General features: G+C 45.2%; 1 protein-coding gene across 10 annotated transcripts in view; it reads right to left on the reverse strand.

Moving 5' to 3' along the window:
• PPFIA2 (PTPRF interacting protein alpha 2) overlaps positions 1-18,395 on the reverse strand; it is a 286,892-nt gene that overhangs the window by 5,852 nt on the left and 262,645 nt on the right. For all 10 annotated transcript variants that reach the window (XM_072355420.1, XM_072355392.1, XM_072355401.1 and 7 more), the window contains 8 exons: positions 15,889-16,089; positions 8,301-8,363; positions 7,497-7,526; positions 4,652-4,827; positions 3,757-3,854; positions 1,703-1,878; positions 1,540-1,608; positions 487-646 (listed from right to left, as the gene is read on the reverse strand). In XM_072355420.1, coding sequence (XP_072211521.1) covers positions 487-646; positions 1,540-1,608; positions 1,703-1,878; positions 3,757-3,854; positions 4,652-4,827; positions 7,497-7,526; positions 8,301-8,363; positions 15,889-16,089 — 973 coding nt within the window. The remainder of the gene's footprint in view (positions 1-486; positions 647-1,539; positions 1,609-1,702; positions 1,879-3,756; positions 3,855-4,651; positions 4,828-7,496; positions 7,527-8,300; positions 8,364-15,888; positions 16,090-18,395) is intronic.

Here is an 18,395-nt window from a genome sequence, read left to right on the forward strand (position 1 = left end):
ATCTGATGGAAGAGCTGTGATGGGATTTCCTTTTCTCCCTGCTTTCTTACAACAGTTTAAAAACTTGATTTCTTTGAATGTCAGATAGGAAAGTAAAGATGACAGCCCCCTGTAAGCTCATCCTCTGAAATAAACTGTGCCTATTGGAGAGTTTTATCAGCTGAAAAAGTTAATATATTCTGTGTACTCTCAGATTGAACATCAGTGAATGAGTATCTCTCTGAAAGTTTTCATTGCACTTGGGATGGCCAGGTTTATATTTACTTTTAATGAATACCAACAGTCTTACGCAAACATGAGAAACATCACTAGCATGCCAAGTCAGTTCTCTGCTATTCCCTGCTTCCACTGTCCCAGACTCCATTCATCCATCCTATGCTAGTAGGTCAACCTGGCTGTTTGTGGCGGGGCAGATGTGCACTGGGGTCAGGTTAGCATGCTAGGGGAAGCCTCCTGCTTTCTGTAAGTGCACAAATGACTTCGTACCGTCAGTTGCCATTTTCCGGGACTGCCCTGAGGTCGTGGTCAACCTGAATCCGGCCGGCAGCGTTTCAGAGGAGCCGGGCATCATGCTGATGCCGTGGACCTCGCGGGGGGGGAACTGTCGTCGCCAGGACGGGCCGCGCCTGAAGTTCTTGTCGTCGCTCTGTCGAGACACAGAGTTGTGTCGGATAAAGCAAAGGGAAGTCTGTCATTGATCACCTGGCTGCCACCTCGCTCACCAACAGGTCTGGTCTGCAACAAGTGCCCTACTGTGCTGCACTGCATCCAGTAACTACGGTGCATTTGAGATGCCCTTATAAGAGTAAATCCTTTATAGATTAATATTAAACACTAGTGTGTTTCATAGTAATTAAACTTCCCTTCAACCAGTGGCTTGACATACTGAAGGATACATTCTTAGAAGTTAGATCTCTTACAAATATAGTGGTTTGTTACTGCATTAGGAGGCCGGTATGGAACTAAACATGCACAGAGTTGGTAGGTATCACACATTTTTGTCAAGTCCTTAAAATATTTATTGCTCCTTGAACATTTCTTCACCAGAGTCTTACCTTGAGATGAATGTTTTCCATAGGTGGATTTGATATTCTTAGGTAATTGCCCCAACTCCCACTGTTGGACATATTCATTATCTTAGGAAAAAGTGCACTTCTGGCTGTTGTCTTTTTTGTCCTCTGTTTTGTCTTTACATAAAAGTTTGGAGTGGCCCAAAGAATAGGATGCACAGACCTTCCAAGCCTTTCCCCACTGCCCCATCCTCATTTTTCCCCGTGCCTTTCTACATTTTTCCTCCATGGAAAGCATTCATCTTAAGTTAAGAGTGCAGTGCACAAACTGGTGTCCCATATGCTAAGGACGGATGTGTACCCATATGGAGGTCACTTTAAAAACCTTGCTTTCCTAATTTGTGTTTTTTTTAAACACCTGTAACTGACTCTTTTGAACCATGGGTGGATTAACATATCTTCATGCATTGCATTCCATTTTTATGCTTTACTGTGATAGTTTATAAATACTGAAAATAAAATTAATTACTTCCTCAAGTCGTCTTTCAGTTCCTAGTGCTAAAAGGTTGTTGTATTCTCTCTCAAGGATCTGCCGTGCCTAGAGATACCAAAGTCAACAGTTAAAATGGTTGTAGAGGAATCAATGGCAGTCATGGGTACAGATTAACCAGAAGTAGCATGAGCAGACTTGCCTGGGTGTTTTGTGTTGGAATCTGTAATAATAAAGCTAAACTGCTGTAATCAAAGTTCTCATCCAGTGCTATAAGGGAGCCATGCACACCGCTTTCTAGAATGTTGTTTGCATATTCCCGTAGGCCGATCGCTTGTATCCAGCGGATGACACGGTCGTTGCTCCACACCAGCACATCTGTAAGAACATGACACCGGGTCAGGGCCTGCTAACTGGTACCTTCCAAACTGTACAGCTGCATGCATTCAAACTGGTTTAATTTCTGTATGGGTAAACTATTAACACAGCTCTAATGGCTTTATAAACTCCCAGTCAAAGCCCAATGTGTGGGAACAGCTTTGCAGTTTTACCTGCCTTCCCCTTAAATGGTTGTTAAATGGTTGTTCCAAATGATTTCTAAAGAAAATTGATTCCCATGTTCCTCCAGAGGGCATCTCCAGAACTCTGTTCCTCCCACCTCTTCTAGTGAGACCCATTGTCCACATACCAGCTCTAAGGGAGCCTCTCTGGCTCACTGACTGATGAACTTAAAGCAAGCAGGCTTGAGAAAGCATGGGGGTGTAATGGCCACCCCCCAAACCCTTTCCAATTCTTAATATTTTACAGCTTTGTCGTGCAGGGGAACAGCTCAGATATCCATTCCTTGAGGTTTCACTTGGGTGTTTTGTATCAGACATCTGTGGGCTGGGCCTGCACCTGCCAAAGCCGTCAGAGAGTTCACTGTTTGAGACTGGAAATATTTTTAGTTCTGAAAGCTGGTGTTACTGTCCAGGTCCATGGAAATTAGAAGGCTAAGGCAGCAAAATGAGCTAGGAAACCATTTAAGAGGATTTTGCTGTTGTAAAAAAAGAAGTACCCTGCCCTGTCTATTAGATTAAAAGAAAGTTACTCCCACTGGTCTTTGTACCTATGAGTGGGAAATACTGTGCTGCACTTTGTTTTGTGAAGCAGCGAGGGGTTTTCCTGAAGCTCCAGAACAGCAAAGCTTTTCCCAGAAGCAGTGTTCTCTATCGCATCCCAAACTTTGTTTTCAGGATGGGTCCAAACACGGCCTGGCATCACTGAGCCCAACCCCTGCCTGGCTGTGTCAGTGGGGTGCAGGCCAGAGGGTGATTTGTTGGTGGTCACCCTGCACTCAGCTATGTGATCCACGACATATCATCCAAAACCATGACACAAACCAAATGCCAAGACCCCATATGTGAATCCAGCCACAGCCACTTGGGTAGTCCTGATGCCTCCAGTTCCAAGGCTTTGGTTTAGTGTATGCCATCACCTGACCTGTGCAAAGACTTTTACCCTTCTGAATTCCCCCATACAGCTTTTTTTTTTTCCAGTTCTTCCACAAGCATTGCTTTTGAAAGCTGCGAACTGCTGTCCTCTGAGAGATGGCAATGCTTGAGGAATCAAAGGATTCACTTTCAGCATGGGGAGGCAGGGGGGTTGGGGAGCAAAAAGCCCTAATTGCTACCTACAAAGGGAGCTGTGCAGTGAGGCTGCAACTGCTCCAGGGAGCTTTGTGCAGAAAAATACTTCTAAACCAGCTGCTAAATCCTCTAATGAGGCTGGTTCTGTTAAGAACTGTTCCTATATATATACGAATATTTTTCAAACTGCCTTGGTGGCCTCCCCCACAGCAATCTCTTTGTGGTGCCTGCTGTGAACTGGGACATCAAGGGCAAAGACTTGTCCAAGTGCTCAGGGTTAGGCGTCCCAGCACTGCCCCACACATCTCACTGACCTGAGGCTGTTTGGCCTTCTGCTTCTGAGACTTACAGATTGATAGGATCCGTGCCCAGCATCCCATTTAGCAGAAGGTGGACATCAAACCACTGTTCAGAACTGCAGCCCCAATTTAGCAAAGTATTACTGTGCCTAATTTAGGGAGAGGTTCTGTGTTCTAACAACAGCTGGATTTGTGCAAGGTTTATTTAAAGCACATGCTTAAATGCTTTGCTAAATGGCATGACAAGGGGGTTAATAGTGTGACAAGGGGGTTAATAGTGTGAAGCTTCAAAAGAAACATTCCCAGTATTCATTCCCAGGAACTATCACCTTTTATTTCATGCTGACTCATTTCTCTTCGCTTTTCCAGTTCTTTTCTATCATAATTCAGTCTCTTTAAACACATGATTCCATATTGCAAGCTCGTTCTGTTATTTAAAGAGAAACATTTACAGAGTTAATGAAGAAAAATGTGAAGATGGGAACACAGTTAGGATGTATTTCCTGCACGTCACATGGGCTGTTTCACGGGGCCCGTGTAGCAGGCCTTGAGAAAAAAGGGAGAGCAAAATCATTAAAAAAACTCCACAGACTTTAAAAACTGAGATGGACAAACCAAAATGAACGCTTTTGAATACATGTTGTGGCATAAGTAACCTGAAACATAAAGAAAAGGTCAGGCCTTGGGAGACCAATTAAGTGTTTTGTCAAATCAGTCCTCAAAAGGAAGTGTCAGACAGCAAATTTAACAAAATCCACTTCTTGTCACACAGACATCATTTCTCCTGAAGTCAAATGCCTTTATTTCCATATTTCCAATTTAGCTTCCTGACTACATCCCTAGATGACCCGAGCAACTGCCAATTTGTTCATTCTGTGAGCAGCTTTTATGTGCTGCACACAATAGCTTTTCATTATTACAAGGACTCAGGATTTCCAATCTTAGTCCAACATTTTCTGATAATTTAAGGCCACTTAATAGATTAACTATTAGTTTCTCTGTTATTAACGGCTTTGTTTATACATTAATGGTTCTTTGCTTATGATGAAATTATCTGTACCAGTATCTGTTATGAGAGAGCATTGTGATGCAGTTGGTGTTACTGAAGGAGTAAACTCCTACATGATGCTTTCCTAGGCCAGAACTACAAATAGCAAGCACTGTTCCTCTGAGCAGCACTGCGTGCTGCATCAGACCCGAGAGGCCTTGCATGTGCAGACGTACCGATGGAAGCTGTCCACCATTTTCAAGTGCACACGCAGATCTTTCTTTGTCAGATGATCCAGCATCCTCGCGTCAACCAGGCACTCCATGAAGTAACTGCGGTACTGAGGTAAGCCCAGGCTGGGCAGCCATTCGTTACCTATCCACTCGTGGTTCATGTCTCCATAGGCCAGGGTCTAAAGAGAAATCAACAAGAAAACAAAGGGGGGGTCGTTTCCACAAGTTTGTTCTGGGTTGCACCACAGACTGAAGAATATGTTGATATACTCTGTTTGGTTCTAGCGAGACTTCTTAGCTTAGAAAGTCAGTCTAAAGGAAAAACATGCACTGTTTTCATTATTTTGACGTTTCATAATTTGGAGTTGTCAGCTACTCTGAAGTATTTGTTACTAATAGCAACATTTAGCATTTCTGATCTTGTTTGCTATCTTTGCAAAATGTAAACTGTTAGAACTCAAAGTAATAGTTTCCATTTTGTCTTAAATGCATGCCAATACAGCACACAGTCAAGATGTGTTTGTTTCACGGTCTTGGCTGCCCATTCAGCTTCTGGAGGCAAATCCTGCATAATGCTTGGTAACACAAACATGGCTGCGGGGAACCAACTGAAGTAGAGACACTCTGTGAGGGGAGCTATGATTTCCCCAATAGGAGCTAATGGCTTTACTCATTTCTGCAATTCACAAGTACTTCTGAGACTAAACCTTAATTTCATTTGTCAGCCAAGCTTAGACCAGTGGTCTTCAGCAGGTGACAAAATAAGATATTTTCAGCTGTGACCAGCTTAAACATAAGTGCCTTGTAAGCTTGCTTCTTAAAATGTGAGCAAACCTGTTTTCTCCTAGAAATGAGATATGAAGCCACTATGCAGTTGAGCTGAGATTTCAAGAGGGTGAGAAAAAAGTATCTGCAACAAACACATGCATGTTGTACTATTTTTTATATGGTTTGCATAACTAAGATGCAAGACAGATGATTTTTTTCATCTTATTGTTGATTAATTTGGTAACATTACAATGTAACAGAAAAAAATAGCTCATAAATCACAAGATTCACACCTCCCTAAGAGGATGGTGCTCATTTTTGGTTTGGTTTGTCCTCTTACTGTGGGCAAATGGTTTACAGGGCAGGACAGATGTACTTTCTCTGGGGAAAAATACAGTGCCCCATCTCATTCTTGTGAGATTTAGAAGAGGAGAGGAACGTCCTAATAAAGACAGTAAGACTGCGCGTGTGCATTTACTACACACAGAAGGAAATTCAAGAATATAAATGTTTAATAGTCCAACTAACACAAAAAGTGTTGTTTCTAACTATACAAGACTATTTGTAGATTGATACTTGGGTGTGATTTATACACTTATGCCTCTAATTCTTCTAAAAACAGACGGTGTAAGTTGAGAAATGTTGGATCTCAAATTCTTGGCACATCTCATTATCTGTTCTCAAAACAGAGGAAAATCTTTCCTCGCTTTAGCTGGGAGGTAGAAACTATCTCTAAAATGTAGCTGGCTAGGAACATGCAGGTTCTCTGTGTCCCTGAATGTGAATTTACCAAGCAAAAATCATGGTTGTAATTGGATGTGTGAGTACAAGGACGTGACCTAACATGCCTACAACAGTGACCTTACTGGGGGCACTAAGGGACATGGCCTAGTGATGGTTGCTTGATGGTCAGGTTGATGGTTGGACAACTGTGAATGCCTTTTACAAACTAAATGATTCTCCTGTATGCATCTGGATTCTGTTGCACTACCAAGCACCCCTATCTGCTGTGATGCAAAATCATGTCCCATTCTGTGTGTCCCCATCTGGTCACCACACAGGACCTGACTCAGAGCTGAGCTTGGGGCCTCCATTCATATCACATCACCCACACTGCTTTGTTTTTTGGTAAAAAAATCAAGTAAAACAACAACAAAACCACCCTCTAACAAACTCATTACAGGTAAAGTTAGCTCTGTAGAGGGGAGTATTAGAACATGTGGACTGGAATGAGCTCCCACATCTCTATTTCTGAGTCTTTGAGACATTGCCCTAAGTAATGGGAGTAAGACTACATATGTTTATGAATATCTTATAATATATAAACTTTTTATAAGGGTACACAGCTACAGGACAAGGGGAAATGGTTTTAAACTGGAGGAGGTTAGATTTAGACTAGGTATTAGGAAGAAATTCTTTACTGTGAGAGTGGTGAGACATTGGAAATGACTGCCCAGCAAGGCTGTGGATGCCCGTCCCTGGAAGCATACAAGGCCAGGCTGGATGGAGCAGTGAGAAACCTGGCCAAGAGGGAGGTGTCACTGCCCGTAGCAGGGGGTTGGAACCAGGCGATCTTAAAGGTCCCTTCCAACCAAAACCATTCTGTGATTCTATGATATTCAGAGAACAAAAAATCCTCCAAGCTGAAGGCAAGGACACAGCCTACTCCACTGAAATGATTGGTAAATGCTTTTTGCTAGCATCTGAAGTATCCCAAATGTCCTAATGCCACAGAAAATTTTGTGCTACCGATCTACTGGCATTCTGGGTAGCAAGACACTTGCCACTGTTTATTTGGATGCTTTAACCCTTTATCATCCTTGGGATATTAACAAAACATTACACTGCACATCTCACAGCAATTCCTTTAAAGAAAAATATTTACATATGCATCTGTTTGTGCATGCCCTGTCTGAAGAAATATATATATATATATACTTAAGAATAATAAAATGTGCAAATTACAATTCAGTCTGAGATACCATCACAATACCATTCTCCCCTTTGACGATTGACAGTGTGTTAACTACAGTATTGTTAACCTTACATTCAAAAAAAAAAGCATGCAAAAAGGTCGTACCTGGGCCCAGCTGCCTTCTTCAGACTCTTTCTGTGTTATCAGCAGGAAGCAATTAGTAAAGCAGGTAAAAAGACAATAAAAATGAGTTAGAAGAAGATGTGGCTTTCATGCATATGGCAATCTTACTGTGAATGAAAACATGTATGTAAAATGTACTGTTAACATTTCTAAACTCAAGTTACTGCCATTGCCTTGGGATGAGCTACCAGAAGGATTACAAAGATTAAAATGATAAAATCTTAGCAGGGCAAATCTACCTGTGTTCAAGATATAAAATCTTTCCAGTTTATTGGAACTCTACAGCATTATGTCAAATACTTTCTATGGTTCTTGATCAAAACACAATCATTTCCTCTCCAAAACTGGGTGTTATAAATGCCATTATTTCTTTCTAGTTAGATCTTGCAGTGTTCTCAATAACATCTGTGCTCTTGTGGATGAAATGAATAGTGCTTTTCACACAGCATTTTTATGGCAAAAATATATTGTTCTGACTGACCACTTAAACAGGATGAACTCTATCTCTGCTCAATTGGGTGTCGTTATGTTTATTTTACCAACAATACTAAAAATTCAGCTATTTCATTTTTTCACTGAACCGAGTTCCACGTTGGCAGGAAAAAAAAAGTAATATAACAACTTCAACTTTTAGGTTTGCACAATCTTTGTGATTACAACACTGTTTGACATTTCTTTTGCCGAGAAACAGCAGAATTGCCATTTCTACTGGCTTGCTTGGAAAGCAGCCTGCAGAAGCTGCTTTGAGCACTGCGGTAATGCTTACATGCAAAGGGAAGGACTAACCGTTTTAGCTGGAGCAGCAAGATTTTCCATTTCTTCATGGGTCACCCAAACATTGCCTGAGGGCTATGAGCAGGGCCCGCAGGGAGGCAGGAGGGATCCGCATTAGGTAAGCAGTGGTAAAGAAGAAAGGCAGCACCACTGTAAGTTAACAGCGTATAGCATCACCATCAGCACAACCATCATCTTGCCTCTACCGAGCTGCAGTTAGAGACAACTTGAGACAATTTGGTTTGTGTCTTTGTTAGAGGAGTCCGAACAGACGTGATGGAGTGTTTCAGCTAGCACTGATTGATGAGCACAGCCGCAAAGGAAAGAAGAATTAAAGCTGCATTTCACACGCAAGTAGCAAATACAACCTTTAGATCATGGATTTATCTGTAGGTAAGCTTAATTTCTCAAAGACTTTCCAGACTAAAAATTCTGCACACATCACAAGCTCATTTTGTAATCTACATAATGATTGCTTCCCTTACATATCTGTGAAGCAAAAATGTCTGGAGAATACGTGAGTAGGACTGTTTTCCTCTTTGCACTGTTTTCACTTGGATTACTACAAGGACAATGAGGTGAAGCAGAAAAGGGGTGGGAATCCTGCTGTGCACGCAAGGTGGAATGTGCTGTGCTTTCTTGGGAGCTGCAGTAAATTAACTCCTTTACTGAGGAAGAGGGGAATCAGAAAGACTTGGGATTCAGAAGTGCACGGTCAAAGGCAGTGCAGCATTTTGCTGCCAATTACATATGGAAATGTCAAGAGCAAATTATTCCCAAGCTACTTGCTTGAATGTGCTGTTTTCTTATTTCCTAAGTGACGATTCTCTCGTGCTTTGAAATAAAAAATATTCAAAATGGATTTTGATGGTAAATGCATTTTTAGTAATTCAACATTGTGTTGTGTCTATCATAAATACATGCATTAGAATTTGTGACATCATCATGGTTAGGTTTCTGTGGGGAGAAAAGAATCAGATGTGGAACTATAATTTTTGGAAGTCTCTTAGGAGTGTAGGAGCAGCCCGGCAGCTCGAGAGAGAGCGGCCCACGTGGAGGGGGCGTTCCCAGGCTACACGTGGAGGGGGCGTTGCCAAGGCAACAGCGGGATATTTAAACGGGTGCAAACCCGGCAGAGACCCTTTTGATCGCCGTGGTTCGCTGCTTCGGAGCTGCCCCTGGCAGAGCTGAGGCTGTTTATCGCGGGGTGTCCAGGGGATTCGCTCTGCTTTTCCCTCATCCATCCGAGGTAGGAGCAGCCCGGCAGCTCGAGAGAGAGCGGCCCACGTGGAGGGGGCGTTCCCAGGCTACACGTGGAGGGGGCGTTGCCAAGGCAACAGCGGGATATTTAAACGGGTGCAAACCCGGCAGAGACCCTTTTGATCGCCGTGGTTCGCTGCTTCGGAGCTGCCCCTGGCAGAGCTGAGGCTGTTTATCGCGGGGTGTCCAGGGGATTCGCTCTGCTTTTCCCTCATCCATCCGAGGTAGGAGCAGCCCGGCAGCTCGAGAGAGAGCGGCCCACGTGGAGGGGGCGTTCCCAGGCTACACGTGGAGGGGGCGTTGCCAAGGCAACAGCGGGATATTTAAACGGGTGCAAACCCGGCAGAGACCCTTTTGATCGCCGTGGTTCGCTGCTTCGGAGCTGCCCCTGGCAGAGCTGAGGCTGTTTATCGCGGGGTGTCCAGGGGATTCGCTCTGCTTTTCCCTCATCCATCCGAGGTAGGAGCAGCCCGGCAGCTCGAGAGAGAGCGGCCCACGTGGAGGGGGCGTTCCCAGGCTACACGTGGAGGGGGCGTTGCCAAGGCAACAGCGGGATATTTAAACGGGTGCAAACCCGGCAGAGACCCTTTTGATCGCCGTGGTTCGCTGCTTCGGAGCTGCCCCTGGCAGAGCTGAGGCTGTTTATCGCGGGGTGTCCAGGGGATTCGCTCTGCTTTTCCCTCATCCATCCGAGGTAGGAGCAGCCCGGCAGCTCGAGAGAGAGCGGCCCACGTGGAGGGGGCGTTCCCAGGCTACACGTGGAGGGGGCGTTGCCAAGGCAACGGCTCTCCACCATCGCCCTCTTCTTCTTTAAAAGGCCTTGAGCAGGGCAGGGGCTTCGCCCCTGCCCACACGGAAGAAGAGGAACAACCTAGTCTCTGTGAAGGGTAAAGGTAAGTGCAGGTCTACCTGTCTGCATTCTAATACCGGGTCGTGGGCAGCACCACCACTAACAGGGTCCAGACAGAGCTGCTTGTCAAAACTTGGTAAAACTTTTCTGATTTTGCTAGTGGGGTCTTCTGGGTCGCTATGGCTCCCTCCCGGAGGAAGGTAACTGCCAGGAAAGATGTGGAAACCCAGACAGAGGTACCCAGCACAGGTAGGAGGAAGGCTGCTGCCAGGAGGAGTGTGGAGACCCAGACCGAGGTCCACAAGCGGCACGCTAGCGTGCAAGTCACAGGCTGCAGTGAGTGTCACAGCCTGGCCCTTGAAGTGCCAGTCGATGGCAGCTGTGCCTGTTTCAGGTGTGACCAGATAAATGATCTGCTTAGTATGGTGGTCTGCCTGAAGGAAGAGGTCGAGAGGTTGAGGTCCATTAAAGATAGTGAAAATGAAATCGACTGGTGGTGCCAGGCCCTATTGGCCTCGGGATCCCGGAACATAGCTGAGGCTCCCCAAGGAGCATGTCCCCCCCGGTTGCCTCACAAACAGGTTATAGAAAGGAGTATGCAGACAGACTGTGTTCCTGCCACAGTGTGCCCTCAGTCTTCCCCTACACCTAGCAATTCAAATGAAGAGCTAAGGGGTGTGGGACTGTTGGCGGAGCCTCTGTCCTACAGTAGCCGATCGGACCAAAACAGTTTGAGAGAAAAGGATGGGTGGAAACAAATACCAGCTAGGCGTGCTGGGTATCCCCGCCCACGACCATGCTCGGTTCCCCAGGTGCCTCTGCAAAATAGGTTTGAGGCCCTGGAACCCGTGGAAGAGGTGAGCGTGGATGTTGAGGCAGGCCCATCTGTGAGGGAGCCTCGGGGTAAGCGGTCACACCCACACCTCAAGACTTCCTCCACGAGGAAGGATAGAAGGGTAGTTGTCATAGGTGACTCCCTTCTGCGAGGAACAGAAGGCCCTATATGCCGACCCGACCCTACACACAGAGAAGTGTGCTGCCTCCCTGGGGCGCGAGTCAGGGACATTGCTGGGAGACTTCCCAATCTGATCCGGCCTACTGACTACTATCCCCTGCTGATAATTCAGGCTGGCAGTGAGGAAGTCAGTAGGAAAAGCCTGAAGGTCATAAAAGATGACTTCAGGAGACTGGGGAGGGTAGTTGACAGTACAGGTGTACAAGTGGTTATTACATCTGTACCTTCAGTGACAGGGAGGGATACTGAGTTGGGCCTAAAAACCCACCTCTTAAACAAATGGATAAGGAGTTGGTGCCGACATAGGAGTTTTGGGTTTTTTGATCATGGGAGAATTTACTCGGCTCCTGGCATGACAGCTGCAGATGGAAGCGGCCTGTCTCCAAGGGGTAGGAGGGTTCTAGCCGAGGAACTGTCAGGACTAATTGACAGGTGTTTAAACTAGGTACGAAGGGGGAAGGGGACAAAATGAGGGCCGCTGGGTCTGAGGCGGCAGTGCAAGGCTTAAAGCAGAGCGTGTTGGGTGCTGACAAAGGGGTTCAAAGGCATGGAGAGAGGTGGGGAGATGCTCCTTCTCTCAAGTGCCTGTATACTAATGCGCGAAGCATGGGGAATAAACAGGAAGAATTGGAGTTTTGTGTGCAATCGCATGGCTATGATCTCATTGCGATCACAGAGACGTGGTGGGACAGCTCGCATGACTGGAATGTTGTCATGGAGGGCTATGTCCTTTTTAGGAAAGATCGGCTAGCAAGGCGGGGTGGTGGAGTTGCTCTTTATGTGAGAGAGCAGCTAGAATGTATTGAACTCCACCTGGGGGAGAGTGATGTAGCAGTCGAGAGCTTGTGGGTGAGAATCAAGGGCCAGGCTGGTAAGGGGGACACTGTAGTGGGTGTGTACTACAGGCCTCCTGATCAGGAAGAGGAGGTTGATGAGGCCTTCCGTAGCCAACTGGAAGTAGCATCACGCTCCCGGGCGTTGGTACTTTTGGGGGATTTCAATTATCCAGATATTTGCTGGACGACCAATATGGCCAAGCATGCGCGGTCCAGACAATTCTTGCAGTGTATTGAAGATAACTTTCTAATGCAGATGGTTGAGGTACCGACGCGGGGCGGGGTGCTGCTGGACCTTATTCTCACCAACAAGGAAGGACTCGTTAAGGAAGTAAAAGTCGGGGGTAACTTGGGTTGTAGCGACCATGAGATGGTGGAGTTCGAGATCCTGAGCGGAGGAAGCAAAACAAAAAGTAGGATTGCTACCCTGGACTTCAGGAGAGCCAACTTTGATCTCCTCCGGGACTTACTTGGGGCCATCCCGTGGGCCAGGGTGCTAGAAGGCAAGGGGGCCTGTGAGAGCTGGCTAGCATTCAAACGGCTCCTCTTCCAGGTTCAGGATCGGTGCGTCCCTGTAACTAAGAAGTCAGGAAAAGGTGCCAGGAGACCTGCGTGGATGAGTAAGGAACTCATGTGCAAGCTCCGCAGAAAGAAGAAAGTACACGATATGTGGAAAAAGGGTCTGGCCACTTGGGAACAATATAAGAATGTAGTCAGGGACTGCCGAGATGCGACCAGGAAGGCTAAAGCCCACCTGGAGCTGAATCTAGCTAAGGAGATAAAGGATAATAAAAAAGGGTTTTTTAAGTACATTAACAGCAAAAGGAAGGCTAGGGAGAATGTGGGCCCCATACTAAGTGAGGGGGGTGTTCTGGTAACGGGGGATGCTGAGAAGGCGGAAATACTGAACGCCTTCTTTGCCTCTGTCTTTAGTGAAAGGGCTCTCCCCCAGGAATCCCAGTCCCCGGTGGTTGATGAGAGAATCTGGGGAATGGGAGATTTCCCTTTAGTCAGGGAAGAGGTGGTCCGTGAGTGCTTAGGAAACATTAATGTCCATAAATCCATGGGACCTGATGGGGTGCACCCGCGGGTGCTGAGAGAGCTGGCGGAGGTTATTGCTAAGCCGCTCTCTGTAATTTTTCAAAGGTCTTGGAGAACTGGGGAGGTGCCTGAAGACTGGAGGATGGCCAATGTCACCCCAGTCTTCAAAAAGGGCAAGCAGGATGACCCGGGTAATTATAGGCCAGTCAGCCTCACCTCTGTCCCAGGGAAGGTGATGGAACAGCTTGTGCTGGATGCCATCTCCAGACAACTGGGAGAAAAGGAGGTTATCAGGAGTACTCAGCATGGGTTCACCAAGGGGAGGTCGTGCTCGACCAACCTGGTGGCCTTTTATGAAGATGTCACTAGCTGGGTGGACGGGGGGAGAGCGGTAGATGTAGTCTACCTTGATTTCAGTAAGGCTTTTGATACGGTCCCCCATGACATCCTTATAACAAAGCTGAGGAAGTATGGGATAGATGAGTGGACGGTGAAGTGGATCGAGAATTGGCTGACTGGCAGAGTGCAGAGGGTTGTCATTGGCGGTGCGGTGTCTGGCTGGAGGCCTGTGACTAGTGGTGTCCCCCAGGGGTCTGTGCTGGGTCCAGTTTTGTTCAACATCTTCATCGACGACCTTGATGAGGGGATAGTGGCCACCCTCAGCAAGTTTGCTGATGACACGAAGCTGGGAGGATTGGCTGACACGCCTGAAGGCTGTGCAGCCATTCAGAGAGACCTGGACAGACTGGAGAGCTGGGCAGTAAGAAACCGGATGAGGTTTAACATAAGCAAGTGTAGAGTCTTGCATCTCGGTAGAAATAATTGCATACACCAGTACAGGTTGGGGGAAGACCTGCTGGAGAGGAGCTCTGCTGAGAGGGACCTGGGCGTCCTGGTGGACGACAGGTTGGCCATGAGCCAGCAGTGTGCCCTTGTAGCCAAAAAGGCCAATGGCATTCTGGGGTGCATTAAAAAGAGCGTAGCCAGCAGGTCAAGGGAGGTGATCCTCCCCCTCTACTCTGCCCTGGTGAGGCCTCATCTGGAATACTGTGTCCAGTTCTGGGCTCCCCAGTACAAAAAAGACAGGGATCTCTTGGAAAGAGTCCAGCGGAGGGCCACAAAGATGGTGAAGGGCCTGGACCATCTCCCCTACGAGGAGAGACTTAGGGAACTGGGTCTGTTTAGCCTTGAGAAAAGAAGGCTGAGAGGGGACTTGATCCAGGTTTATAAATACCTGAGGTGTGGGAGCTATAGTGGCGAGGCTGGTCTCTTTTCAGTAGTGCGTGGGGACAGGACTAGGGGCAATGGGCTGAAACTCCAGCATAGGAAGTTCCGCACGAATGTGCGCAAGAACTTCTTTACAGTGAGGGTGACGGAGCACTGGAACAGGCTGCCCAGGGAGGTGGTGGAGTCTCCTTCTCTGGAGATATTCAAGACTCGCCTGGACGCCTACCTGTGCGACGTGGTGTAGGGAGCCTGCTTTGGCAGGGGGGTTGGACTCGATGATCTCTAGAGGTCCCTTCCAACCCCTATAATTCTGTGATTCTGTGATTCTGTAGGGTGAAAGGTCAACCAGTGGGAAAGGTCAACCAACATTCAGGTCCTTTTGCCTTTTTCTCAACTGCTTAGATAGCTCAGTGGTTCTGGATAAATAGTTAAATCCTTCCAAGGAATCTCTGTTCCAATTGAGATTTTAACCAAAAGAAAGATGCTTCATGAATTCCATGAAGATTAGAGATTACAAAAGACAATAATTATTAACATTATTATCTTATCACTAGAAGTCTGGGCTGCACTATGTAAACAGTAGTCTTTGTCCTTCACTTATAAGCCACGTTTCCCACTCAATCAAACCTTACTTTATAAATGTTCAGGTGCTTTTTGTTGTTGTTTCAGTCTCATAGCCATCACCATCAGCTTCTCAGTATGTAACTCCCCTCGTGTTACCTTGTTTCCTTTTCTCCTCATCCATTTGGTGCATTTTTCTCAATTTTCCATTTTAAAAATGTCTTTTATCAGCAGCACATACATTTTTGCTCTCCCCCAATGCACTTTTGGGCTCTTTTTAATATATTCCCCTCTTTTCTTTCAGACTTATTTTGTCTCTGCTTCTTTCCTTCCCATGTGTTCCACTTCTCCCTTCCACACTCTGCCCTCACGCCTCCAATCACTACTCCTAAAATCACGAGGAACCTTCAGGCAGCCAATTCAGACTGTAAAACATTTGAAAGGGTACAAAAAGGGGAAAGGGAACAAGACTCAGAAAAGCTGCACTCCTGAACATCCCCTGCTCCCTCCTGCACTACACCACCACATAAAACATAAAAAGATAAACAACAACAAAAGAAAAAGACAGTCTGATTTGGTGGTGATAGTTCACCAGAAGGAACAGAAGGGCAAAACTACAGGTAAAATTACAAATAAGGTAAATGTATCAGTGATCAATACTCAAGTGAATGATGAACAAATACTTCTCCAGAGGACAGTTCACACCGACTGGAAAATGTGGGCTACCAGAGGCACTGCTACTACCAAAGCCTTTCTGCAGCCTCCTGCAGAGTGAAGTGGGAAAAAAGAAGTTATCTGAACATGACTCACTGTTCTAGATGTTGGAGGTGCCGATGGGCTTGTGAGTGATACCATCTCCTGGATTGCTAATCGGAGTTTTAGGCGATGAAGAGGATTGCTGATTCCAATTTCTCTTTGAATCTCCGTGTCGGACAAAGCAGACATGATGGCTCCACTCTTCACGTTGGCACGGCATGCAGCCACATACCAAGCTGGCATTCCCAGCCAGAGCTGTTGAGAGAAAGCACATGTTTGCTCCAAGCATCGTTTCATTTTTCACAGGAAATCAATCACTGAGGCACCTATCAACCTGAATAAGCTTAGTAATACACACAAGTGAGTATAATTATCATAGCCTTTATCCAAATGAAATTGTTTCAGAAACACTGAAATTGCCATGACTTCACAGGACCTCTTTATTGCTTCTATTGCAGCCAGAAATATAAGGCAAATGAGTCCTTTGGATTATTTTTTAGAGCTGTATTTCTCCATCATCTGGGCTACTTGTTTCCTGGGCCCTTAAGAAAACTGTGGCATGAGTCAGCATTACTGGTGGTTTTAGAGTCTTATCATGCACAGAAAACAAACTACCAGGAATCAATAAAGTCATTTTTATCATTTTGTCCTAAACTGGTTTTCATTCTTTTTCCATGTTAGTCCCTATGGTATACTTGCGAGGAACACATTTATCATTCTTAGCTTGTATTTTCTCGATAGAAAAAAGAACAGTACAGATAAGTAACCTAGTGTGGGCTGTGCTTACTGCAAGTCTAGGAACAAGCTGGTAGGTTGGTATCCTGACTGGAAATACTGGTTGGAAGTTACAGTGAGATGTGAGCACAACTACATGACCATGGATTCTGAAGACATGTAATTCATTGCCACTTCGGACTGCTCTACTTAGGAGACGACAGCCTAGGTCAGCAGCAGCCCTGTGTTTCAAAGAGGCACAGTATCCTGGCCCTTTCTTCTAAGAGGTACTCTCCATCTCTATCGGTCTTTCTTGGGACATATTCAGTATGAATTCTGAGCTTTCTCATTTTGTGCGCCCTCACTTATATGACTATCAGTGTCTACACATCTTTGTTCCCAAAGGAGGTAATTCCAGAGGAGGGCTACATATACATGGGAAGTTTTTGTCACAGCATGATCTGATCTCAAGTTAGTTGCAATGACATAAAAAGCTTCTTGAAGATAAAAAAAAATGAAAACAAGATTTACATAGATTACTGTGCGACTGGGTCTAGGTGTTCCTGCTCCGGCACTGGGATTGGACTACATGATCTTTTGAGGTCTCTTCCAAAACCTGACAATGTGGTGATTCGGTGATATACAGCTGCACTTACTTAAAGATCCATGTGGAAATTATGCATAGACCTAAAATATATTTAATACTCATTTAATTTGACATTATTTCTTTTTCATATTTGCACTTGAAAAGCAGAGAAGCGTGAACACTGGGAGTTATTCGCTCTGCAGAAATAGATTCATGTGTTTGCTGGTTATTAGGTAAATTGGCTCTTTAATAAACAGCTGCCCCTATCAGAAAATGAAGGTGGATGAGAACAGTCCCGAAAAGCAGGATACACTCACAGTGTGGAATTCACACACAGGCAGTGAATCCAAAGATCAAGACTGATACACTTTTCCAACATTAGTTAAGAAAAGTCACAGTTCTTAAAATATATCTCAGCTATGTCTTTGCTACATACAAATGACAAGAATAAATGCTAATGCTGGGAAATTGAGCCCTGAAAAGTTTGGATATATCATGACTGCAATCACATCCACTACTTCAAATTGGTCCTTTGACTCCTTTAACATTAATTTCAGTTTGTATTCCCAGGGCCACACATTACTTTTTGCCCAGGAGAGTATGGAATGCACACAGTGTCTATCTAATGGCTGAATGCACTGATGCTCACTAAATAAATTCAACACTTCTGCCTCATATATTTTTATCACCAGGACACAGCTAGCATTGGACACTACAGCATAAAGTTCCACAAGGTCTTTCCTATAGTACTCTCATCATGTTTCCCCAGAAATTCATAGATATCAATTTTTTCTTTACAACATCTCTCTGAGGCATGGGAAAGCATATCTTTTGCAGCTAAGAATCATGGCAATAAATAAATAAATAAAAAACCAGAACTTAAATTGTCAGAGATATCCCTACATTTTACATCACTGTGGAGGACATTAAGGGACAAACTGTTTTCAGTACTTGGAAATGCTTGGACGTTTGCATGTTCACCTTCCCAGTAAGTCAGCATTTATTGTAATAGTGAATATTTCTGACTGATATAAATCTGACTACACAACTGTCATACTTCCCAGAAAAGTCATTTAGCAGCCAAATTAACAAATGTTCCTTGATAGCAGAGTTTGTTTTTCTAGAAGAAAGATATCATCCCATTTTCAAGGACGTCTGAACACTTCAACAGCCTTTCTGCAGTTTTCATTTCATCCTTTTTCATTAAGAACCTCCAAATAAAACGTGAAGTGGAAGTTTTGTAAATGTCAGCTTCTTTCAT

This window comes from Excalfactoria chinensis, chromosome 1, assembly GCF_039878825.1.
Source record: "Excalfactoria chinensis isolate bCotChi1 chromosome 1, bCotChi1.hap2, whole genome shotgun sequence".
In the NCBI taxonomy this organism is placed as follows: domain Eukaryota; kingdom Metazoa; phylum Chordata; class Aves; order Galliformes; family Phasianidae; genus Excalfactoria; species Excalfactoria chinensis.